At 36.7% G+C, this 23,937-nt stretch overlaps 1 protein-coding gene across 7 annotated transcripts in view; it reads right to left on the bottom strand.

The window, feature by feature from the left end:
- The window catches only part of NBEA (neurobeachin), an 837,833-nt gene that overhangs the window by 113,605 nt on the left and 700,291 nt on the right, over positions 1 to 23,937 (bottom strand). For all 7 annotated transcript variants that reach the window (XM_027833036.3, XM_043531828.1, XM_043531837.1 and 4 more), the window contains 3 exons: positions 23,613 to 23,728; positions 10,773 to 10,885; positions 940 to 1,080 (listed from right to left, as the gene is read on the bottom strand). In XM_027833036.3, the coding sequence (XP_027688837.2) occupies positions 940 to 1,080; positions 10,773 to 10,885; positions 23,613 to 23,728 (370 nt within the window). The remainder of the gene's footprint in view (positions 1 to 939; positions 1,081 to 10,772; positions 10,886 to 23,612; positions 23,729 to 23,937) is intronic.

Below are 23,937 nucleotides of genomic sequence, written 5' to 3'. Positions count from 1 at the left end.
GGAGATGTCTGGGAACCTGGCTTGGTTGTGGGGGAGGCAGCCAAGCACATTGCTGGTGCCTCCTTGTGGTGGATGTTCAGTGCAGGTACTCCATAGGGAAGGCAGCCAGTGACCAGATAAATGGCCTGGTAAAGGACTTAAAAGGAGATACTGGAAAAAGGAACAGAACGGGGGAAGGGGTTGGGGACTCCTCTGATTGGTACGGCAGGGAGCCAACCCCCATTCTCATAGCCCACCTTAACTCTCTTACGAGGGTGGTGGATGGTAAGGTCCAAGCCATGGGTCGGCTGGGGGACCTGGATGGAAACAAAGGGGGGCTGGCGGAAGCCCCAGAGAATTGATTTGAATAAGCATGGATTTGCCTGCACTGTACACTTTATCTGCCGGGTAGTCCCAGACATCTATATAATAAAGTTGCAGCCTGATTGACATCCATAACAAGTTTCTCCTGTCCTTCTTGCGGTGTACCCAGACAATTCCCCCACTGGTCTGATAAAGCCTAAGGTGTTTGCTGTTGTTGGGTATTTTTTGTTTACTTTATTTTTTAAACTTCATGACATTGCAAAGCCCACCAGTACCTCAGATATTAAACTGAGAGGGTAGCTTGAGTGGGTTGAACGTCTTTTACTGTTTAGAAACTTTTCTTTGAGTTGACTTTTCTTTGTTAAGTTAGTTACTTGTCCTAGTTTCCTCCACACTTCAAGTTCTAAGCATGCCTCTGATTCTTAGGGCAGTAGGACCCTCCCCCCACCCCAGTGGCTAGGGATTAGTAGACAGAGTGCAGATGGAAAATTTGTGAGGCTTTTAAATGACTAGACATTCATCGGGAGGTTCTGATTGGAATGTATTTATATAACTTGAAATATAGGTACATATATACTAGAGAAAGAAACAAAGTAAACATATTAAATGAAAAGCAGGATCCAAAAAACTACTTACAATACGAACAAGCCAGGACAGTGTAGAAGTAGATGTTGAATAATGGGTGTTGTAGTGATAAGGTGGAGTCTGATCATCTTCCCAAGTCTCGTAGCGCTCAGCATAGAACACCGCTCTCTTTGGGTTCAAAGCACCAATGGGCTGCAAAGACATGAAAAAATGAATAATTATAACAGATGAAGGGTAGTATGCTTTGGATCTGTGTGTCACTTTTATTCTGCATACATTAGCTAAGATTCACTATAGATGAAATTCAGCAGCCAAGTGTAGATAATTTATTCCACATTGTGCTAATCCATTTAGATTACTGAGATGGATTTGGAATTTTATTTCAAAGGCTGGATCTACTAAAACTCTCATAACTTTTCTTTTCTTTTCCTTTTTTAATTGACAAATATATGTGATCCACATCTGCAAAGTTTCAAAGACTTTCTTGAAGTTAGAGTTGTTTCCCAATTAATGCAGTAACATTGTTCTGGAAATACACTTTTAAACAGCATTTAAAATGCATTAAGACCAAACTAATATTTCTGTTATTGTCATTCACCATAATGATACAGCTAATGAAAAGCGACTTTTGCTCACACGGGATACTTTGTAATGCACATTTCATGATGAAAAGATTTCACGCAGAACTGGTGGTGGTGTTTGGTGATCCTAAGCAGAAATACTTGAAAACATTCATAGTCCTGCAAGACAGCATCTACATCTGACTGAATAAAACCAGGTTTCACAGACAGAAACCAACAATCTTCTTACTTAAAAGAAATATGAATGCTTTGTGAGTTTTAATTTCTGTCATAATCCTTTGTAAAATGTACTTGTTATGGCTGCCTGTCTACATTATGTGGCTATTGTGGGAAAATACAGAAAGGTCCTGGGATAAAGAAAATACATTGGGAAGGAATATATATCAAACAGAGATAATACATGTAAAGTGATCTTAAATATGTATTTTTCAGGTAAGATATTACTAAATTATTTATCTAGTATTAACAACTGTAACAACAAAAGGAACAGTAATCTGCTAAGAACTGTCAAGGATTAATTTTAGTATTAAAATTAATAAAATGTGGTTTCACATTCAGAGGAACACACATTACTACAAACTAGAATGAATAGTTCAAAAATGTATTGATGTTTTTATTTATTAGAATCCCAAAAGACTACTTCATGTACATTACAATGATACAAATAGTTAAGAGTTTTGGTGTTTTTATAATAAACCCCTATTAATCAGGGGTTTACAACTTGAACATAAGCATTTACTCATGGATTTTGTAATATTTTTCTCAAAATACTAGAAGTTGTTCAACATTATTTTGAACCAATCAGCACATTTCAATATATACTCAATATCCAATATTTTATATCAAAGCTATAACCTCAAACTTATTTTACTTTATTATTACATTTGCATCTTTTATAGAAAATTGGTCTGGCCATTGGAAAAATGAAAAATGTGTGCTCCAAATTTCATTCTGGAGCATATTTTTCATGGTTAGTTTAAACTCATCTTACATTTGGAAATAGTAGACTATCAAACCAGTACGAATGCCATCATCATAATATTATGTATATCACTAAAAGGTATTACTAGCAGAGTTTTAATTAAGTATCTACTGTTTCTGAATTTCCCTGGTATTTTGATATGTCTGCGTGTTAATAAGACTGAAGTAGAGCACATTTGTTTCGCAATTTAAATAGTGTAACTAACTTCTAAGATAGTTAATATTGTTTAATTCTGTGAATAATTATACTTCAAGTCAATGCTGTACCAGCATTTTGATTTACCCTAAACATTGAGTGCTTAATACTTTGCTGTGTCATGGGTATGCTAATAGCTTTCTCATATGTGTAAAATGTCTGAGTAATCCCTAAGGATCAGCCTTATCTGATACAGATTGCACTGCAAGGCCTCACAAAACATTCTTGAAAGAGAAGCATGACCCATTCCCTAATCTCTTCCAGGCATCTTCTCAACCACTGAAAAAAGAATAAAATAAATATTTACATTTTTATTTTACTCATGTGTCATCAGTTATTCAATCTCTTCAGTCTTTTACAGTTTAGCTCTTGTGTCTACAGAAAATGCTCAGACATTGTTACAGTACATAATTTGCAAAAATCTTTCCTTAAACAATTAATGTCTAGGAAGAGTAACTTATTAAATGACTATTTTCTTTTCCTATTGATCTGACATACTATACAAATACACTTCCAGTCACCACAGAATTCGCACTAATGTCTGGGGTCACTTTGTGATTAAATGAATTCTGCAAAAGGGTGAATGAAATAAAAATGTACTGACCAGGAGCAATCTCACTGCTGCCAGTTAGGGTTCACTTCCCAAATCCCTATGGCTATTTGAAAGTTTTAAAAGCTTTATTTTCAATTGCGAGGGTATAGTTGATGATGCTTGTTAACAATCAATGCTCATTCCTTTTGAGAAGCAAATACAGAATGAGTTCGCGTGACAGGATTTTGTATCTTCCACAATGTAAAAGCCAGTGAGAGTTCTTAGTCCACTGTAACAGCACTGGCAAATATTGGGAGCTTCAAATGACAAAGATGTGACATATCAAGGTTTTATTATAAATATGTGCAAGATGGCCTAGTTGGGAGTGAATGTGTCTAATGGTTAGAGTAGGTTGGGAATCAAAGCTCTAGAGTTCTAATCCTATATTTAAAACTGATTTGCTGTTGCATGGCCTTCACCAAATGAATCACAACCTCTTTTGCCTCAATTTCTCCATCTGCAAAATGGGTATAAAGACAAGGGGACTTTTGTGAGACTTAAATGATGCTTGAAAAGTATTTTGAAATATTTTAATGGAAAAAGTTATACACTAGCAAGATGCTGTTATTCTCTTTAATGGAGATTTACAACTATATTTCAAAGATATATTTCTGATGTGAGCTTCTATGCTTTTGTCACATTTAATGTAAAACGTACTGATGCTTCTGTTTCTCTCAAGCAGCTGATAAAATGATTTCCAAGAATCATAGAAAACATTGATGCAAACACCACTGTGCTTCTGAGGTCTTTTAGGCTGAAGAAATGATATTTCAATTTAGCAATCTGATATTAGATATAAGGTTATACACTATTATTTTCATGTCATAAAGAGACAAACTACTGCTTCTAAAAGATACATGTTCAATCTACTTCATTAAACTAAAAAGTTATGTTCTGAAGACTACATTTATTCTCATCAATATTCTTTTCAGACTTAGAATTCAGCTTTCTTTCAATTACCTTAGGATTCATTGCGAAGGGGGGATCTGAATCACACATAATGTGTTTGCTGAATAAAATGGAAATTTAGGCAAAACCTAATTGTCACTTCCTGCATGAAAAACCATGGAAGAGAACTCATGTAGAAATCTCCATGAGGAATCCCTTGTCCCAGAGAGGGAACAAAATGAATGGAGAGAGAGATATGAGGTTTGTTTCCATATGGAAGGTGTCAACTTGACTCTCACCCTCTACCCTTTACAGGTCACAGACTGCATGGTGAAAGTATGGGTCAGTAGCTGGGGAACTAGCCTGGTACTCTGAAGACCCATCTTCAATTTCCCACTGCATCACAGACTTCTTGTATGGCTATGGATGAGTCACTTCGTCTTTTTCTTTGCCTCAGTTCTCCATCTGTAAAATGGGGATAGTACTTGCCTACCTCAGTTGGTGGTGCAAAGATAAGTCCATAAATACTTGGGAAGCGTACAGATTTTGCAGGGGGCCATAAAAGAACCTTGACAGTTGACTTTGTGTGTTGACAATGCCTCCATGAGCTCTGGGGAATGTGGCCAACCACCCCTATACCTTTTGAATGACTGTAGCATAAGCTTCTCACTCTCACGAGGCTATTTCTGCTGACCAGTGGAGAAGGCACAGCGAGGGCATGGTCTTGCCCATACCCCTCTCATTATTTCCCTCTTTGGGGATGCTAGCACTGCTGTGAAAACTAGCCTTGAGAAGTTCTAATGCTTGCTGAGTGTAAGAACTGGATAGTTACTAGACTAGATGATCTGTGCAAAGGGTACAGTTCGGAATCATCTTGGAATATGCTTCAGGTTAGGAATCTGCCACTTATTTAAACAAATTTTCTCTTGAAGTAAGTCTCTTAATTTTGCTAACACAAGCTAAAATTTTCAGATGAATCTGCAGAATGCTTAATGAAACAACAAAAATATGATTTAACTCCACCTCCATCCTTAGCTTTCCTGCCCCAACATGTCTAATAGTCATGCAGAGAGAGATTACACCCCATAGCCGAATATGTGGAGAGGTCCTCCAGACATGGATCTCCCCTCACCGCACAAGAAATGAAGTGAATGGGATCAGGAACTTCCTAGGCATTGTCCCCACCCCAGATTTTCACAGAGAGTATCTATACAGCCCCCATTATCATAGCATCTGAGCATCTCACAGCATTTAATCAATTTATCACTAACACCATCCCAGTGAGTTAAGGGAAGTACAGTCTCCATTTCACATATAGGTCACTGAGGCACAAAGGGATTAAATGACTTTCCCATGGTCACACAGGAAGTGTAAGGCAAAGCTGGTCACCCAAATATCCTGAGTCCCAGTCCAGAGCCTTAGATGCAAGTCTAATTTACTAGAGGCTAATTCATTGTTCTGACACTTCATGTTAAAAAATTTATTATAGGAATTGTTACAAAACGGCCATTTAATCTAAATATATTGTTTCCTTTGTTTTATAAAAAGAGTATCTTCATATTTCTTTAACTTTCTATGTTTAACAAACCTCTTCTGCATAAGGCTCAGATCAAATAATATCTAATTATTCACTCTACATGAAGAGTTTCTAAAATCTACCAACAAGGTAATTAACTATTTTACTACAGCCAAACACTTATCTCTGTAAGTTTGTAAAATAACAGATTCTATAGCCAACCATTTTACTTTTAATGTACTATACTGCACAAAAAACAGGTTGTTACAACCTATTTTAGTCAACACAATTTGTGCTGAATTTTTTCCATTAAAAACAAAGTTAGTATTTGGTTTAATTTAACAACAGAAAATTGCTGTTATTTGCTCCATGGCATGTTATCTGGATAATTGACTAATCTCTTTTGGTTTCCAGTCTTTCAACCAGAGTATTGCCGATAAATTTAGTGCTTTTATCCATTGGACATGTTATGCTAGCTCATGTGGTATTTGCCATTCTACTGGCTGTATTTATAGAAGTACATTCCTCACTACAGTAGTGCCAAATTTATCCTCCTATTGGTTTGGTCACTAAAATACTGCTATTATATGGTCCTGACCTACACAGTATCTATTTTACTTATTTATCTGCAGTTCTAATGCATGCAACAATGTCGTATTTGATTGCCAAGGAAATAATACCATGTGTAGATTTAATTTGGCTCAGGCTAAACAGCTGATTTTTTTAATTGATGTAAAACAACACTTTAAGGTAGAAAATTTTAAAACTTAATTGAAGAATTCAAATGCTAAAAACTACTTTAAATTTATCCAAAAATATAAGCTGTTTTATGGCTAGTAGATTAATATATATTTTTCTTACTCCATTAACAACTCATTCAGATTCTGAAGTATAGGAGTTTTGTTCAATACATTAATTTTTAAAGTAAGAAAAGTAAATGCTTAATTTTGTGGCTTATACCAGACTGAAATTTAACTCATTTCCCTGTTGGTGGTATATTTACATGTGGTAAGGGGCAAAATTAAAAATAAAATGAAGAAATTTGTGCAGCTTACATCTGGTTAGAAAGGCTTTGGCTAACCACATAAACTCCATTACATAGTATACAGACATTTGGCAGTATTAAGTGTGGTTTTCCTTGAAATACTCACACTTTGGTGCGTTCATTTGCATTAAGAAGCCTTGAGGCATTATCACTTCCTTTTCTTAAAGTGGCACAGTAATATGGGAAAGTGGTTATGCTTATCATCATCTGTCAGTCAAACACCTTCCGCATTAACAAAATATAATTTTTCCACTCAATGAATGGGCGTGTGATGGCTCATACACATGTCAATATTAGTAGGACTCTGCCTTACGAAGAAATCATTTTATTTAACAGGATGCATGACTGGAAGTAAATGAGGAAAAATTCCCATTTACACTTTAATGAGCAGGGACAATGTAGCTTGTCAAACTCATGCACTCACTGTAATTTAGGAATAAACGTCATATAATTTTACACAAACAAATCACATTAAATTCTAAGTGCTATCCTTAAAGACATTCAGTGTACAATATGACCTGAACACACATTTTCTCTCGTGAATACTCACTGCCACTGGTATTTTTGCATGGGAAATCTCAATAAATGAGAAAATAAACAGATCACCTGATGGTTTGGTAGTGAAAAGATAATCTATGTATCTATGACAGCCTCTTTCATTAGCTTTTCATCCTGTCAAACAATAAATATAACCTTTAACCTTGTATATGTAATGAATAAAACTTGAGCCTACACTGTCTAATCAAATGAGGGATCCAATATATCTTACAGCTACAGCACCTTGATTGCTCCCGTGCCCTTTTTTATAAATCTCCAATTAAGCATATAAGGGGGAAAAAAACCAAGGGATAGAAAATTTGACAAAATACTATGAACAAAGAGAATGTGCTTATTTTTAAACTAGTATTTAAATTTGATTGTTTGTGACTGGACAAGCAGTTCTTTAAACGTATGAAGATACTATGATGATAGGCGCCGTATAGCAACCTGAACAATACAGAATGGAAACACTACCATAGCATGTAGGCTCAAAATTATTTTGTTTTGTGGAAATGTAAATATTTAACTATGGTACCAAATAAATGTCAAAAGGAACATGACTTACTATAATACTATTTATACTTGTCACTTATATGGTGAGCAAATTACCCAAATAAAAATTATTTCCCACAAAATATAAAACATTAGTATTATATAACATACCTGACTCAAAGTAAACAAAGATATGGAAATGTAAGGTAGCTGAATTTTTATTTCCTTGCTTTTGTGGGTTTGTGTCATATATGTTAAGTGTGTAGCAACCCTAAGTGCTTCTGGAAGAAAATTTTAGGGTATTAATTTCCTACAGGTTTTTTTTTTAAAGAATGGGGACTTGGGCAAGAGGGTTGAAGGCAGACCTGTGAGGAGGCAGAAGTGCAGCAGCTAACAGAGAAAATTTTATCTATCAGTGGCTATGCAGGAAGTCCTTATGTGCCAGCAGGAGTGCAGGAACATTTGTTCGTTGTAGATTAAAATCTGACAGAAAGGGATAGCTCCTGATGGAGAAGATTTTACATGTGCCCATCTCCCCATCCATCTGACCTGTGTGCATAACACATAACCTTTCAGCTGTAATGTGAATAATGACTAAAAATAGCAACTCCATTTTTTTAAACCCTACCCATTGCACTAGACCTACTCAGGATCCATCTCTCTACCAAATTTTGTGGAGACAGACAACGAAAGTAGGATTGCCAAGAAAAAATTTCAGCCACAGTCCAATGACAAAGACTTCCTATTGAAAATGTATGAAGAGGAACCAGACAAAAACTACACAGAATAGTCAAAAGGCCCCAAAACTAACCATGTGTGAAATTTCACATTGGCTAGTCAACTACCTTTAGAGAAAAATAAAAATCTATGCTCCATTTAAAGACCATTTTGAAATGCAACCTATTTAGTTGCTACTAGGCGCCACCAGAATAATGTGTTAATGAAAGCTTATAACTGCTTTCCTTTTATCCATAAGAACCCCCAACATGGTTTGCAGAATACATATAGGGATGACTTTTCTACTACTGAATACACCCCACATCTTGGTTGCAATGCAGCAGCCATTCCGCTGCAGTAACACTATATACAACAACAGGTTTCAGAGTAGCAGCTGTGTTAGTCTGTATCCGCAAAAAGAAAAGGAGGACTTGTGGCACTTTAGAGACTAACAAATGTATAGTCTAAGGTGCCACAAGTCCTCCTTTTCTTTTCACTATATACAATGGATTTCAACAGAGGAACTGCTGAGCACTCTGAGCTTTCCCAGTTTGAACTATAGGGTAATTTTAGATTAACAAAGTAAAATTACCCAAATTGGGCAGTATAGGATTCTGGGGTAAAATATTATTGTAAAAGTGGCATAAGATTCTTTAATGAACACAAGTAGTCAGGGACTTGCTTTTGAATCTCCTCTAAAAGAACAGCACAGCACTCCTTAATATCACAATGCTAATTCACTAATGAGTCACTACTGACTCAGAAAGACAGAAAGAAAAATGAACCTTCTAAATCTGTAAGCTACTCCCTGTAACAGCTATGTTCCTTGATCGGATCCCATCCAAATATGGACTCAATCAGACCTAAATTGTTTAAAAAAAATCTCATGAAACCACACTCTGGAGTAATTTCAGTGCATTGTCCTATGCAGGCTGCTGCATGCCGATGCAAATATCAGGAAAGCAAACTTAGAGATTTTGAAGAGATGAAGATTCTTATTCATATATTTTATCATCATCATAAACAATACTGAAAAGTGAAAAACCATTTTCACTTGCTTGGTAAGGAACTGACAAACTGGTACTATCAATGCTGATATCCTAATATTGTAGATTTTGTTGTCACTCGTGATATAAATTACAGTCTCATTATGTATTTGCAAAGAATTACTTTGGAAATTTTAAAATAATATTGTAAAAGAGCAGAGTGCCCTGCATAACCTAAGGCTAGACCTCAACCAGTTTGTTTAGATCTGGCTTTTAATTTAATTTAATTTAGGTATTTATGTTTTTAAAGAAAAAATGGGATAATATGCGGGTTTACCATTGAATCAGTCCCTCCAGCTGCTTTATCTATCCATACATGCCAAGTGCAAAATTAGTCTAGACATGTCATGAGAGAAGGCTTCCCAACAAGATTACAGTATTTCTGGCTTCTAGAGGTACTGCAAGGAAAGTCCTTCTAGCATTTATGCTTCCAATCCCCTCTGTATCAAGGAAATTCAGAGATGCATGGAAATGAAATAGATATTTAAGAGTTAACTACATGTGTGTCTAGAGATGTTTATTTCTATTTATCTGTCTCTCATTTTGTAAAATTGCTAATAAAATATTTTTTGTTTACAACTATTTGGACGAGATCTTGATATCTAGGAATACACAGAGCTACCCTCCTATAGCCAATCAATAAAGGACATAAAAACACCACAATATAAAGATTCAGTATAAAACAGAAAAGGCTTATCTGGGTGACATCCTAAAAGAACAAATTATGTGCCATAGAAATTGCCTTCTACTTACGAAATTATTTTGTCATTTATTCTTTTAGAGTGCCATGTAATGGCAGCCAAGATAAAGAAATCTATCTTTATAAATCCGAACCTAAAATAGCACAACTGCAAAAATGGTTCTGACACAAGTGCCAAATTTTGTCTTTAACAGGGCGTGTTGGGGATTTGATGCTTGCTTTCCTAAATCTACATTTGAATTTTTACCCAAGTCCATTAGGCTGAAAACCATTGATTTCAGGAGCTATGGAAACCTTTCTTTTTATATTTACAGAGGTTTAATATGTCTCAAACTAGTTTTGCCACTGCTCTCATAAAATACCCCAGACACCTTAAAAAAAAGTTCCCATTTAAAACGTATTTGATATAACAAAACAATACCAATCTTCCATAAGAAAAAATATCAAAATAACTTCATGAGCCATTATAAAATAATTATCTTTTCCTGCCAAACATATTAATTCCACCTATTTAGTAACAAAAATTAAAAATATTCTATTTCATTAAGAAGGTTGGCTAGATTTCTTTAACATAAATGCTTGAAAAATACCTTTGAAAGATCCCTGAAGTTGCCTGGTAAGGTCAGGTCCAACTCTTCTGATTCATAGTTCGTTAACACCCATGGAAATACAGGATATTGGTTTAGATCATTGTATGTTCGTCCTAATGAAGAAAAAACAATCTTGTAAAAGTTATGAAATATTGCCCATTTATGCTACTGATAAACAATCTAGTAGTAAATTATCTTTATATTTTTTGCATCTTATGTTCCCAATTATCTGCTATTATATTAATACAGTTATCACCTGAAGGCAAAAACATGTTCCCAGTTGCATGTGTGTGAATGAAAATTCAGAAGACAGCAGCCACATAGGTTATATTTAGGAAGAAGAGAATAATGTTCAGAGGTGGCAAAAAACCAAAAATCACATGCCACTTAATCCTATTTGATAGCCTCCGTTAATGACATTCTACAACATTCTTAAACATCTGTTGAAATTTAAAGTTGGAAGAATCATTTTTGTTTTCACATAAGTGTATCAGTTGTGAGGAGTGTGATACAGATGGTAAGTAACAAATAAAAGAAATGGGTCCAAGCTGCAAAGTTCAGAACTGGATCTAGTCTTTTCCAAAGTTTGGGAGTTTGAATCTCAGATTTTGAGGTTTGGGCCTATCTCTCCTAATATTGTTTTATCCTAAGGTTTAACTACACTCCATCTCCCACGATAGTGGAGGGTGCCCTTCCTGAGAAACCGGTGAAATTCCACTGCAGTGGTGGGACTGGGACTGGAGGTAAATGTGGCACACTGCCTGCCCAGCGTGAAGCCCTGTTCTCATGAGTTTTTTACATAATAGCTCAAAGGGAGTAGGAAATCTGCAAAGAGCCAGGAGGATCTGCTACTATGCAGATTCTCTTATCTTCCCACCACTAGGTGTGTATCTAAGCCCCATGGAGGCTCCTGCAGCCAGCAGGCTTAAATAGCTTCTGCAAGGCAGCTCTGTGCTTGCTTCTCAATTCAGGGACAACTGCGCTCCACTCCTTGACCCCAATATATGTCCAGCATCCAGCCCATCTACTCAGGCTGGGTATTAGGCTTGTGACGTGAGCCTAAATAAATTATATATTATCCTCTACACGTTGGACTTAAAATCATGGAAGAACATTGTGGAGAACTATCTGGACTACATACACAAAGTAATGTCAATACCATAAACTGTAGTTTAATCTAAAGTATTGAATGGAAGGAGGGAAGGAGAGTATGTATGGGTGTGCATGAGTGTCTTGTAATCCAAGGTATCAACCAAACTTGTATTACAATAATGTTGATCTGGGCACGGTGGCAAATGAGAACAGACACAGGAATGGATTTTAAGCAGCAGCCCACATCTTCATTAATCTTAATGCAGGGGAGGAGCCCTATCCTCCCTGTCACATGTACTCACACACCAGGCACTTTAAGGGGTTACAGGTACATATAATCCATAATTCAGAATAGCTTCTCATCTGCCTATCCCAGGACTCAGCTCGCTCATCTGAGACCTACCACCCTCACCCCCAATTTCACGAGTGGGACAAAGGGTATTAAGGGGGACCTCATCTTGTGAAGATCAAGATTTCCCCATAATCCACAAACACAAGGCCGAACAGCAAAATCCCAGGTCTTTTACTTTTGGGAATCGTTTAAACCACACTAGAAACTGACCACAAGTTGCGATGAACTGACGCTGCTACCACGAATTACTAAATCTTTATTCCTATTTAACTTAACTGCTCCTCAAGGATGCTGAGGGAGAGTGGTTGCTGAAACAGAGCAAAAAAAAAAAAGACTCCACATGGCCAGGGTTAGGGTTTAAACTAATGAAAGGAGAGAGCCAGGGGCCAATCAGCTCCCTTTCTCCTCCAGCTGGTCAAGGAATAGCTAGAACCTCTGGAGGAAGAGGGAATACCCCTGCACCTCCCCAGCATGTATTCTCCTCCTACCATCATCTGGAGCTGTCACCACTGGCCCCATCAAGTTTCCCATCCGTTCAGATGGGTGGGTGGAATTTGTTTTAATGTTACTTCCTAACTATTGTCAAGATTAAAAATCTCCTAAAAAAGACTGAACTTAACTCTAACTCCAAGGCATCTCCCCCAAATCTAAGAAACAAATCCCCATTACCACAAGTAAGTAGTTCAAATTAGCAAAAGCACTTTATAGATCCAATTCATAAAAATAATTTGCAGTTAAAATCCATCAATTGAAAATTCTGAATGAATTGTCAACTAGAAGATGGTAAATAGGAAAGAACCTTATATCCACATCAACTAGTAGTTAGTAGTAGTAAAAAAAAACCCCTCAATTATAAGAAACATTAAAAAAACAAGTCCCTTAATCCTGCACCAGCTACCATATTGACTTACTGAGAATCACATAATATGCAACGTGATTCTTTAAAAAAAAATCATGTAATAAATACGTGTGTGTGTGTGTGTGTGTATTAAACTGACAGACTGAAATAACCTACGTTAACAATTCCCAGTCCCGCTGCAGATTTACAGCCCTGTCTCACTAACTGCTTCCTTCCAGATTCTGGACAGATTCCTGGGGTACAAAACCCGGCACAGGGAAACACAGGCTTCCTTGTTCTGGGCAGTTCTGCAGAAAAATCATGTCTGCTTTAGTGAAATATAAAACTTTCATTGCTCCACAAACACCCTATTTTTTCATGGATGTTGATGAACAACAAGCATTTCTCTATTTTTACATACAGCCTCATTGATACCAGTAAACGTTGGCATTATTAACAGGTTTTGTGTTATTTTGTACTTTTAATGAATCAGTGTTATATCAGTAAATATCCAATTAATTTAGCCACAAAATAGAAATTGGAAGGGAATATTGATCTAATACCTATATATGGGCAATGTACAAATAAAGAAGAAATAAATGCAAATATAATTCTTACATAATCTCAACAATTACTACATCAGTGAATATATGCTCTGATAAGACTCCTAGAGCAGATGAACATTTATCAAACATATGATTCAAGGAGCATACAAGAATTTACCAGCATAAAGGAGAGAGGGGAAAGGTGTTCATTGGCTAAAGCACAGGAGTGAGTATTAATAGTTTTAGGTTTTTCCCCCCTGTCTTTGCCAAAGTTTTGAAGTAACACCCTGGTATAGTTGCTTAACTTTACTGTGCCTTCATTTTCCCCATTTGTAAAATGGGGATATTAATTAATATAAAAGGCTTAATTAATATTTGTAAAGCTCTTGGAGATCCTCAAATGAGAACACAGGAACATAAGAGTGGCTATACTGGGTCAGACCAATGGTCCATCTAGCCCAGTGTCCTGTCTTCCAACAGTGGCCAATGCCAGATGCTTCAGAGGGAATGAACAGAACAGGCAATCATTGAGTGATCCATCCCCTGTTTTCCACTCCCAGCTTTTGGCAAAGCAAACAGAGGCGAGGGACACTGAGAGAATGGGGATGCCACTGATGGATCTATCCTCCATGAACTTATCTAGTTCTTTTTGGAAACTAGTTATAGTTTTTTTTAAAAAAACTGTTTGGAAACTAGTTATAGTTTTTTTAAAAAGGTGCTGTAGAACTGCAAAGAATTTTATTATTTTAAAATAAATGCGCTGATGTTGCTTTCCCATATCATAATATTGATTGAAGCCAATGGGACTACTTGCATGACATAGTTAGCAGTTTGAGCCTGATGTTGGGCCATCACAGGAATCTTTCTCCCTGCTTTCCTCTGAAATCTCTGTACTTCAATACTACTGTACAGGTTGTTCTTTCATAAATGAAGAAGAGCATAATAATGCCACATCATAAAGCAACTCAAGGAGCAAGACTACAATAAATTATAAAATATTTAAAATAAAATAATGTAACTATTGAATACATAAATCACTCATATAATTTATTCTAACATTTATATATACATATTCACTGAGAGGTAGTATGGCCTGGTGGATTAAGCAAACAATCGTAAATCAGGAGACCTGGGTTATGACTTGCCGTGTGGTTTTGGGCAAGCTACTTAATCTTTTTTTGTTTGTTTCTGATCTATAAAACGGGGAGGATAATATTTCTCTCTCACCCTCTCGCTGGTGTATTGTATTAATTAGTTAATATTTGTAAAGTAGTTGATTATATAAAATACTATATAAACACTAACCATGGCTGGTACAAATGTTGTTATTTATAAAAGGTTATTCAATATTCATTCAACAATTTTATATTATTAACATATAAAATAAATTGGGTAAATGAATGTTAATATACATTGTGAATGTAGACATAGTATGTACAGGATGTTATGAGGTACTGTATTTATGAATATCTGGATGGACAACAGTGATTTAGTGGTATTATGGGATTATATATCCATAATTCTAAACACGCATAAATATCACTGTTTTAACTCCACAAGGAACAGTTTCCTGATTGGTTTTGATTCTCCTATGATCATTTACTGACTATAAAGAGCAGACAGTGTTTCATCATAATACCACTTGTTTGGTGTTTGTACACAAGCATTGCCACTGTTTCGTTCCTTAGTTGAATAATTATAAAACATAAACCTGTACTGCTTTTGGTAGACATTGTACCTTTTCAGCAGCTGCAGATTTTTCACTAGCTAAGCTTTTAGAGATTAATGTTAAAGACTGAATATTAAATATTGCAAGCCTATGACACTAATCTACTTGAACAATAAAACTGAGGCACAGTAAATGAGATCTCAGAAATACTGGATATGTTTCTTCATTAAAAAAAACTTTTTAATTAAACCATCCAATTTAATGTTTTTATATGGCACTTTAGTTTTGAAGGTAAAGTGATCTAGAGACAGCTGACAAAGAAATTATAACTGCAGTTCCGTGGTGAAAATGTTAATGACAGCAAAATATTGTTTAATTAGATGATTGCAGCATCTGGATTAACACTCTTTAAGAGCGATGTTCCTGTGCTTGTCTGCTTCTTCACACTTTACAGACATTTTGTCATCTCTAGGTCATTAGGAAAGAATTTTTAATGATTTTTCTAGAAGCAAGCAGTTCGAGTTACATCTAATTAGATGACAATAATAAGCCCAACACATGCAGTATCTAAATATATACATAATTAACCAGTGCGGGCTTGTACATCACAGGGTAAAAAAGTGGAAAATGCTAAACAGGAGAAAAAGAGAAAGGGGGTAGAAGTTGGTCTACGTTCATTACCTGAATGTACCATTTCCCCCCACCAACTTTCAAAAAAGAATAATCCCCAGCCCTTACAGGAAATCATTTAAAAGAAACTCTGTACATAATTACTCCGCATATTTGTTAGAAGCCATGGCATACAGGGATTTTTTTTTTTAAATGTAAGGTACTTTACATATCTCAAAAAAAGCAGAAATCAGTTAAAAGTCTGGGAATTAGATCTCAAATTTAACACATTAAAATCTGGGCACCACAGAGAGACCTCAGCACAGATTTGTAGATATAACACTCTCTCCCCAATTCTGATTATTGTATCTGACTGTTTTTTGATTATTTTAAAGATTCCCCCCACCTATATTCTTACCAAGTGAGAATAGTAAGAAAAGACCTTTTTTTTGTATCACCTAGAGTGTTCAGTTTACCCACATTCTGTTAATATATCATAAGGCCTTTTTTCTGTGAATTTGGAGAAAGAACACCAAGTCAATTAGTATAGTTACTACTCCTTCTACAGCTTCAAAACTAAGGAATCCTTGAGAAGGGGGTGGAGGGAGTTTGGCCAGGAAGACTTATGTCTACAAAACTAGGACAAAAACCAGGGGCACAGAGAGTATAAAACTGAGATTGATTGATAAATAACAGAGTGCAGTGTTTACCTTTGGGGAAAAAAATCCAAACTCCCTCAAAAAAAAAAAAAAAACAACCAAAAACCAGAGCTGTAAGGATGATGAAATATGCTCAAGTCAGAAGAGAGGGCAGAGAAGAGGTGAAGACCTTAAAAATAGAATAAAAAGGCATGAAAATAGAAGGCTTGGAGGTTACAAAGACAGGTTGAAACAAGACTTTGGAGATTTTAGAAAATGAAGAGGGCAATTTTGAATTGAATTTCCAGAGGGACAGAAAGCCAGAGAAAGTTATGGAAATCACATGTCCTTGAATGCGAGTGTTCTGGACTACTTAGGCTTCGAGAACAGTGATTTAGGAAGAAAGCACTACAATAGTTGACACAGACTGTGATTAAGGTCTGGCTAAAGATTGTAAGAGAAGCAGAGTGAAAGATGAAAGTGGACAGTGTTTCAGAGGAGGTGATAGGCAGACTTACAGATAAGAAATAAAGTGGCACAATGAAGACTTTTCAATGAGGAGTAATCAGTATATGAAGGATTGATTAGGAAATTATGCAACAGCTAGGAACTGAGAATGTGAAGACAGGCATATTGTTTCATCAGGGAAAGAGCTGAGGATCAAGTTGTAGATTTTGGTGTTTGGTTCAGTGATTCTGTTGCAGAGACAGCAACCAATTATCCAAAGCTAACAGTATTACCAGTGGGCAAAGGAGATCTTATGTGAAAGGACAGAGTCACAGATGTCAAGAGAAAGGAAATGGGTTTGAGTCAGAAATCCCACTGGTGAATGTATCCAGCAGTTCCCAAGGCTACTGTGTTTGAATGATTACAATGAAGGATAACATGAGAACATGTGGAAGATTTCTTAAGGTTTCATAAAGTGCTAGACGCCAAAATTGGTATAATGGCAGGAAGGAGGATAAGCTACAAAAGAATGGACAAAAGAAGTAACAAAAATATTTGTGAGTTGAAATCTACTGTTTTTGAGAAGAGGAAATATAACCAAAAGAGCTGTGAACTATTTACCAGGATACAATTTGGCAAACATCCATGCTACTTAAGTGGCTAATGTGTGACTCAGATGAACCGAACAAGTCAGTTAGCAGATGCACAGTGACAGAAAAAAAAAAGAATTAATGGGGGGGGGATATCTCTCTGTGGTTAAAGATGAGGATACTAAACAGGATGGTGCCATTTAAACAAACAGCTAATGGTCTAAAACTAGCCCATCACTGTCTGCATGAACATTCTTGGTAAAAAAGCTTACACCTTTAAAACAAATATTTCATATTTGTTCCCACTGTGAAGGACTATAAATCTAAAAGTAAAAGAGAGTGTTAGAAATCACACTTTCAGAGAGAAAGCAAATAAAATATGTAATGTCTCTATTGAGCAAGAACTCATTTTTACCACAAGATTTTATAATTATATTAAATGTTCCAAAGTTGCCTATGAAATTGCACACACCACATTTTGTTTTAATTGACGCACATAGTTTATTGAAGGTGTTCTCCTGCCAGCAGTGGATATACCTTTTGCTTGAAACTTGTGCATTTGGACAGTTATTATCTCTACTGTTTTCAATATAGGGAAAATGTTTTGTAGGCAAGTGCATTCCCATATCCTTTTAAGTCTATAGTTTCTTTTTGAACTGAGCAGCTGATTAGGCTGTCAATGATAAATTTTATTCTCCCTTTCAAAACAAAACATAGAAAACATTCTATGAGCAGCAGAAGGCAGAGAATATAACAGCTTTTGGAACTGAAATGTATTCTGTAAATTAACAGTTTTGCTGCTTACTAAATGAACTTTCAAAAGGTAAGAAAGCAAGATAAATATGATTTCACGATGATGAAGATGCATTTGTGGTTTTTCATATGCACTTTGCATGGAAGGCCACGCCTATTTCATAATAATTTTGCACCATTTGACAGCTGCTATAGAAGAGGTTAAGAAGATTTATCGTGTCGCAAGAGTTATAGGACTATTGGAAGAGGTGATAGGACTACAGTGTATGAGAGCTGGAATGAGCCATTTTCAACAAAGAAAACACTAGTGTTTGCTCCCAGCCCTGCAGGAGGGATCTGGCCTCTTCTTAGGTATCTTTGTAGGGGAGTTTTAGGAGATGGTATGGTGGTACTGCATTTTCAACACAGCACAAAGGCTAACACTGCCCAACTTTGAAAAGTGAAAAGTGATTAGAGAATTTGTAGATCATTAAGGAAGAATCTGGCAGTAGTTCCAAGCAATGCAGACTGGTTTCAGAGAAGGAGCAGCTTTAATTAATGTTCTGCATGATACAGGAAAGCTCTTCAAACATTAATTGCTTAACACCCTATTCACATCCTACTCTGGGTAGTGTGCACAGGAGCTAATGAATGGAACTCATTTAACATAACATGCATTATGGTCTTTGAATCCTTTACTAATCAGCACATTGGTTCCCCACATAGAAAAGACAAATTGTGTTAACATGTGTGGCATCAAGACATCATCAGCAAGGGTGAGAGAGTTAAGAAATACATTAGTCAATCTAAGATTGACCAAAAGGATCAGGGAACGTAGCTTATCTTCTTCTGATGACCTAGATCTTTACACAGGTTAGGCAATATTACATGTGGATGAAACATCCCTTATCTAAATTTTAGTTTGAATGTCTATTACAGAAAGGCTTCATTAAAGTTGGATATTAATCAGCAAAACGTGGGAAACATTTGGTTAGACAAGGCGCACTGCATCCATTGCACAGTGAGATTGTGAGGCCATGTCTACACTGGCAATTGAATAACAAAACTTTTGTCTTTCAGAGGTGTTAGCACTCCCCCCGCCAAAAGACAAAAGTTTTGCCACGACAAATGCCAGTGTGAACAGTGCATTGTTGACCGGGGCGCTTTCCTGCTGACAATGCAAACTCCGCTAGTTGGGGATGGACGTTTTTTGTCTGCAGAAGAGCCGACAAACAGCGCCTACACTGCACGACTTTTAGTGGCACGGCTGAAGCGACACAGGCATGTCGCTAAAAGCTGTGTAGTGTAGACATAGCCTGAGGCAGACGGAATTTGCAAGCTTTCAGAAATTTGATGAGCTCACAGCTGGGTGAATACAGGTGAGTCACTTCACAAAAACACACCATCAAGGTAGCGATCAATTCTGTGTTCAAAAAAAGGAAAGAAGAAGATAACAGAAGCACATAGACAAGCAAAAATAAGAAAAAACAAACCAGTATTTCTTCAAATCTTGCATTCGGTAGCAGCTGGGTATCTAGAGTGTATATGTAGGGCCGCACCGTTACAAGAGAGTTGAACGATGTGAAACCAATAGCAGAGAAACCTTCCTGAGGTCCCCACCCAAATGAGTAATAAAAAAAGCCTGTCTAGCAGAGATAGTCTTTAACTACAGGTTAAATAACAACTTTACTGGAAACTTTTGGGATACTTTAAAGAGGTCTTTGAAGTTTGGAGCTTGTCTATTGAGGGAGGCAACTGTCAGCGTAAATATCATTGTAATTTCTATACCACTTTAGACATAAGAATATCTTTCAAGTCTGGATGTGTTGGTGATATCTGTAGGCATAAATGAGTGGGCATTTCAAAACTGATTAATAATGTACAGTGATTTATCAAGAATATGCTTTAAAAAGGAGCTTTGGAGTGTGTCCACTATCATTCTTTGACAGGGTAACAAGCCTTGGGGATGGGGGGAAGCAGTAGACATGGTACATCTTGACTTTAGGAAAGCTTTTGATTCTCGCATGACCTTCTCATAAACAAACTAGGGAAATGCAACCTAGATGGAGCTCCTATAAGGTGGGTGCAAAAACTGGTTGGAAAACCATTCCCAGAGAGCAGTTATCAGTGGTTCACAGTCATGCTGGAAGGACATAGTGAGTGGGGTCCCGCAGGGATCAGTTCTAAGTCCAGTTCTGTTCAATATTTTCATCAATGATTTAGATAATGGCACAGAGAATATACATATAAAGTTTGTGGACAATACCAAGCTGGGAGGGGTTGCAAGTGCTTTGGAGGATAGGATTAAAATTCAAAATGATCTGGACAAACTGGAGAAATGGGCTGAAGTAAATAGGATGAAATTCAATAAGGACAAATGCAAAGTACTCCACTTAGGAAGGAACAATCAGTTGCACACATACAAAATGGGAAATGACTTCCTAGGAAGCAAGTATCAGAGCGGTAGCCATGTTAGTCTGTATCCACAAAACCAATGAGGAGTCCGGTGGCACCTTAAAGACTAACTGATTTATTTGGGCATAAGCTTTCGTGGGTAAAAAATCCACTTCTTCAGATGCATGGAGTGAAAATTACAGATACAAGCAGAAATATATATTGGCACATGGAGAGAAGGGAGTTACCTTACAAGTAGAGAACCAATGTTGAAGGCCAATTCAGTCAGGGTGGATGTGGTCCACTCCCAATAATTGATGAGGAGGTGTCAATACCAAGAGAGGGAAAATTGCTTTTCTAGCGAGCCAGCCACTCCCAGTCCCTATTCAAACCCGAATTGATGGTGTTAAGTTTGCAAATGAATTGTAGCTCCGCAGTTTCTCTTTGAAGTCTGTTTCTGAAGTTTTTTTGTTGAAGAATAACTACTTTTAAATCTGTTATTGAATGTCCAGGGAGATTGGCTCACTACAAAAGCAATTTGAAATTTAAACAGTGTAACGCTGTTGCAAAAAAAGTGAACATCATTCTGGGATGTGTTAGCAGTAGTGTTGTAAGCAAGACACAAAAAGTACTTCTTCCGCTCTACTCTGTGATGGTTAGGCCTCAACTGAAATATTGTGTCCGGTTCTGGGCACCACATTTCACGAAGGATGTGGACAAATTGGAGAGAGTCCAGAGAAGAGCAACAAAAATGATTAAAGGTCTAGAACATGACCTGTGAGTGAAGATTGAAAAAACTGGGTTTATTTAGTCCGGAAAAGAGAAGCCTGAGAGGGGCTATCATAACCTTTTTCAAGTACGTAAAAGGTTGTTACAAGGAGGAGGGAGAAAAATTGTTCTTCTTAACCTCTGACGATAGGACAAGAAGCAATGGGCTTAAATTGCAGCAAGGGAGGTTTAGTTTGGATATTAGGAAAAACTTCCTAACTGTCAGTGTGGTTAAGCACTGGAATAAATTGCTTGGAAGGTTATAGAATCTCCATCGTTGGAGATTTTTAAGAGCAGGTTAGATAAACACTTGTCAAAATAGTCTAGATAATACTTAGTACTGCCATGAGCGCAGGAGACTGGACGAGTTGACCTCTCAAGGTCCCTTCTAGTCCTATGATTCTATGATTCAAAGGGGCTAGAAACAGATGTTATTTACAAAAGCTGCTGAAAGAATGATATTAAAAACATAATAAGGAAATTATGGAGGAAGGATGGTTTTGTGGTTAATGCACTGGACTAGGACTCAGGATATCTGAGTTAGATTCTCAGTTCTACAACAGACCTCCTTGTGTGGCACAGAGCAAGTCACTTACACTCTGTGTCTCAGTTTTCCAGCTATATCATGATAACACTTCAATAGCTCACAGGGGCCCCTCAGTCTCTTCTGTTGGAGCTGGTGTACTTTGTATATATAATTTAATATTTATTGAATCATAGAGAGACTGAATGACTCTAGAGCCTGGTGGTTAGGGAACCCACCTGGGAAAGGGGACACGCAGGTTCCATTCCCTGCTCCAGTTAATATTTAATTATTATACAAAGAAAGTAGAACAATTTCAAGAGAAAAGATTGAGATCTACTCCAGAATATCTTCCTATAGCCTAGTGGTTAGGGCATTCACTTAGAAGGTGGAAGATCTCGGTTCTAGTCTCTGACTCACATCTAGCAGAACTGGGATTTGATCCTGGGATTCCTGGATAAGTGCTCTAATCACTGAACTATTGGGCAAAAGGGGTTCACAGCAGAACCGCCATATTTCCTTCTTTCTTCTCCAGTGGTTTTGTGAATCTATTCCCCCCGCCCCATCTCGTCTCTCCCAAAATGAAAAATAAAAAATTGTGGTGCCAAAATTATTTGGTGAATTATTTGGCATTTTTTGGCAAATAGATTATTGGTGTGAAAAAATTCACCCAGTTCTAGTCAGAGTAAATGAACAGGTGAGGTGTTAAACCTGGTTTTGGATACATGAGTTCCTTCAGCTCTCTGGCCTGAGGAACATATTAGGGAGGACCATCTCAAGCATGAAAATGAAAACTAAGTCAAGCGGTGTGTCAACTGTAACACTGGAGTACAAAGTGATGTTGATATGCTTGGTGGAGTTAGTGTTATTCACAATTAGAGCTCACTGGTGTGGGATACATGAGAAAGTTTTCCTATGGTGAGATTCATGAGCAATTTATATGCTGTGCTGCTGGAGAAACAACAGTGACTGGTGTTCGGTACATTTTTTGTATATCATACAGAAAGCTGCATCTTTTTACATTTCAAATCACTCCTGTTACCAATATATAGAAAACAGGAAGATGGAAGTGGGATTGCCACTATTACTGTTTAATTAGTGACAACTGCCAGAAAAACTCTTCTTTTACTAATAAAGAATGGATATCTATAGAAGTTATTTCTCATTTTAAATACCTAATCTGATATTATAATTCAGTACAAAGAACTAAAAGAGAAAAGACACTGTAATCTAATCATACCACAATCCAGGTGACAACTGTACTAGGCAGAATACTGTTGTTATTCTGCTGTCTAGTTGCTGTTGCTGAGAATGACAAAGTAGCGAAATTACATTTTCCCATTATTATTTCCAGACACACTCTGGCAATGGTTTGTTGACTCTAATAAAGCTTCAGACAAAGCTGTCAGCAGAGGAAATGGCAGAAGCAGAGCAAGGAACTACCTTCACAACAATAAATGAATCTAAAGCCTCAGTGATAGGTTGTGCGTTTTCTGATAAAATTTAATGTGAGTGTTTCAGAATCTATCATAAAACTGCAGCTGAATTCCAGAGGGATAAATATATTCTATCAAGTCACGGTACTCAAGATTTTGACAAACATAAACATATTATGAGGGATTAAAAAAGAGTTAGAACCTTACCGGCTATAGTATTGAGGAACATCAAGTATTCAAAGTTAGAAATCTCCCGTCGCTGCCAGCGCTGAGTCATGTTGGAGGACTTATAAAGCTGTCTGGGAGTGGCCAGAGATATTCTCCTGGGAATTAAATTTAAAGAATGTTTATTTTAAGAGACTTGTTAAATTTTAAAATACAGAGCAAACTTATTGGTATGATTTACTTGACGGTGTCTCAAAGCCTTTTTATTTTGTTTAATGAAGTCAACAAAACACTACCACTCTTATTTGAACAATAAATATTTCTTATACAGAAATCTCTATATATTTTATTTTAGCAGTGCTATAGC

The sequence above is a fragment of the Chelonia mydas genome, chromosome 1, assembly GCF_015237465.2.
Source record: "Chelonia mydas isolate rCheMyd1 chromosome 1, rCheMyd1.pri.v2, whole genome shotgun sequence".
NCBI classification, from domain to species: domain Eukaryota; kingdom Metazoa; phylum Chordata; order Testudines; family Cheloniidae; genus Chelonia; species Chelonia mydas.
This window is presented reverse-complemented; position numbering and strand designations above follow the sequence as displayed.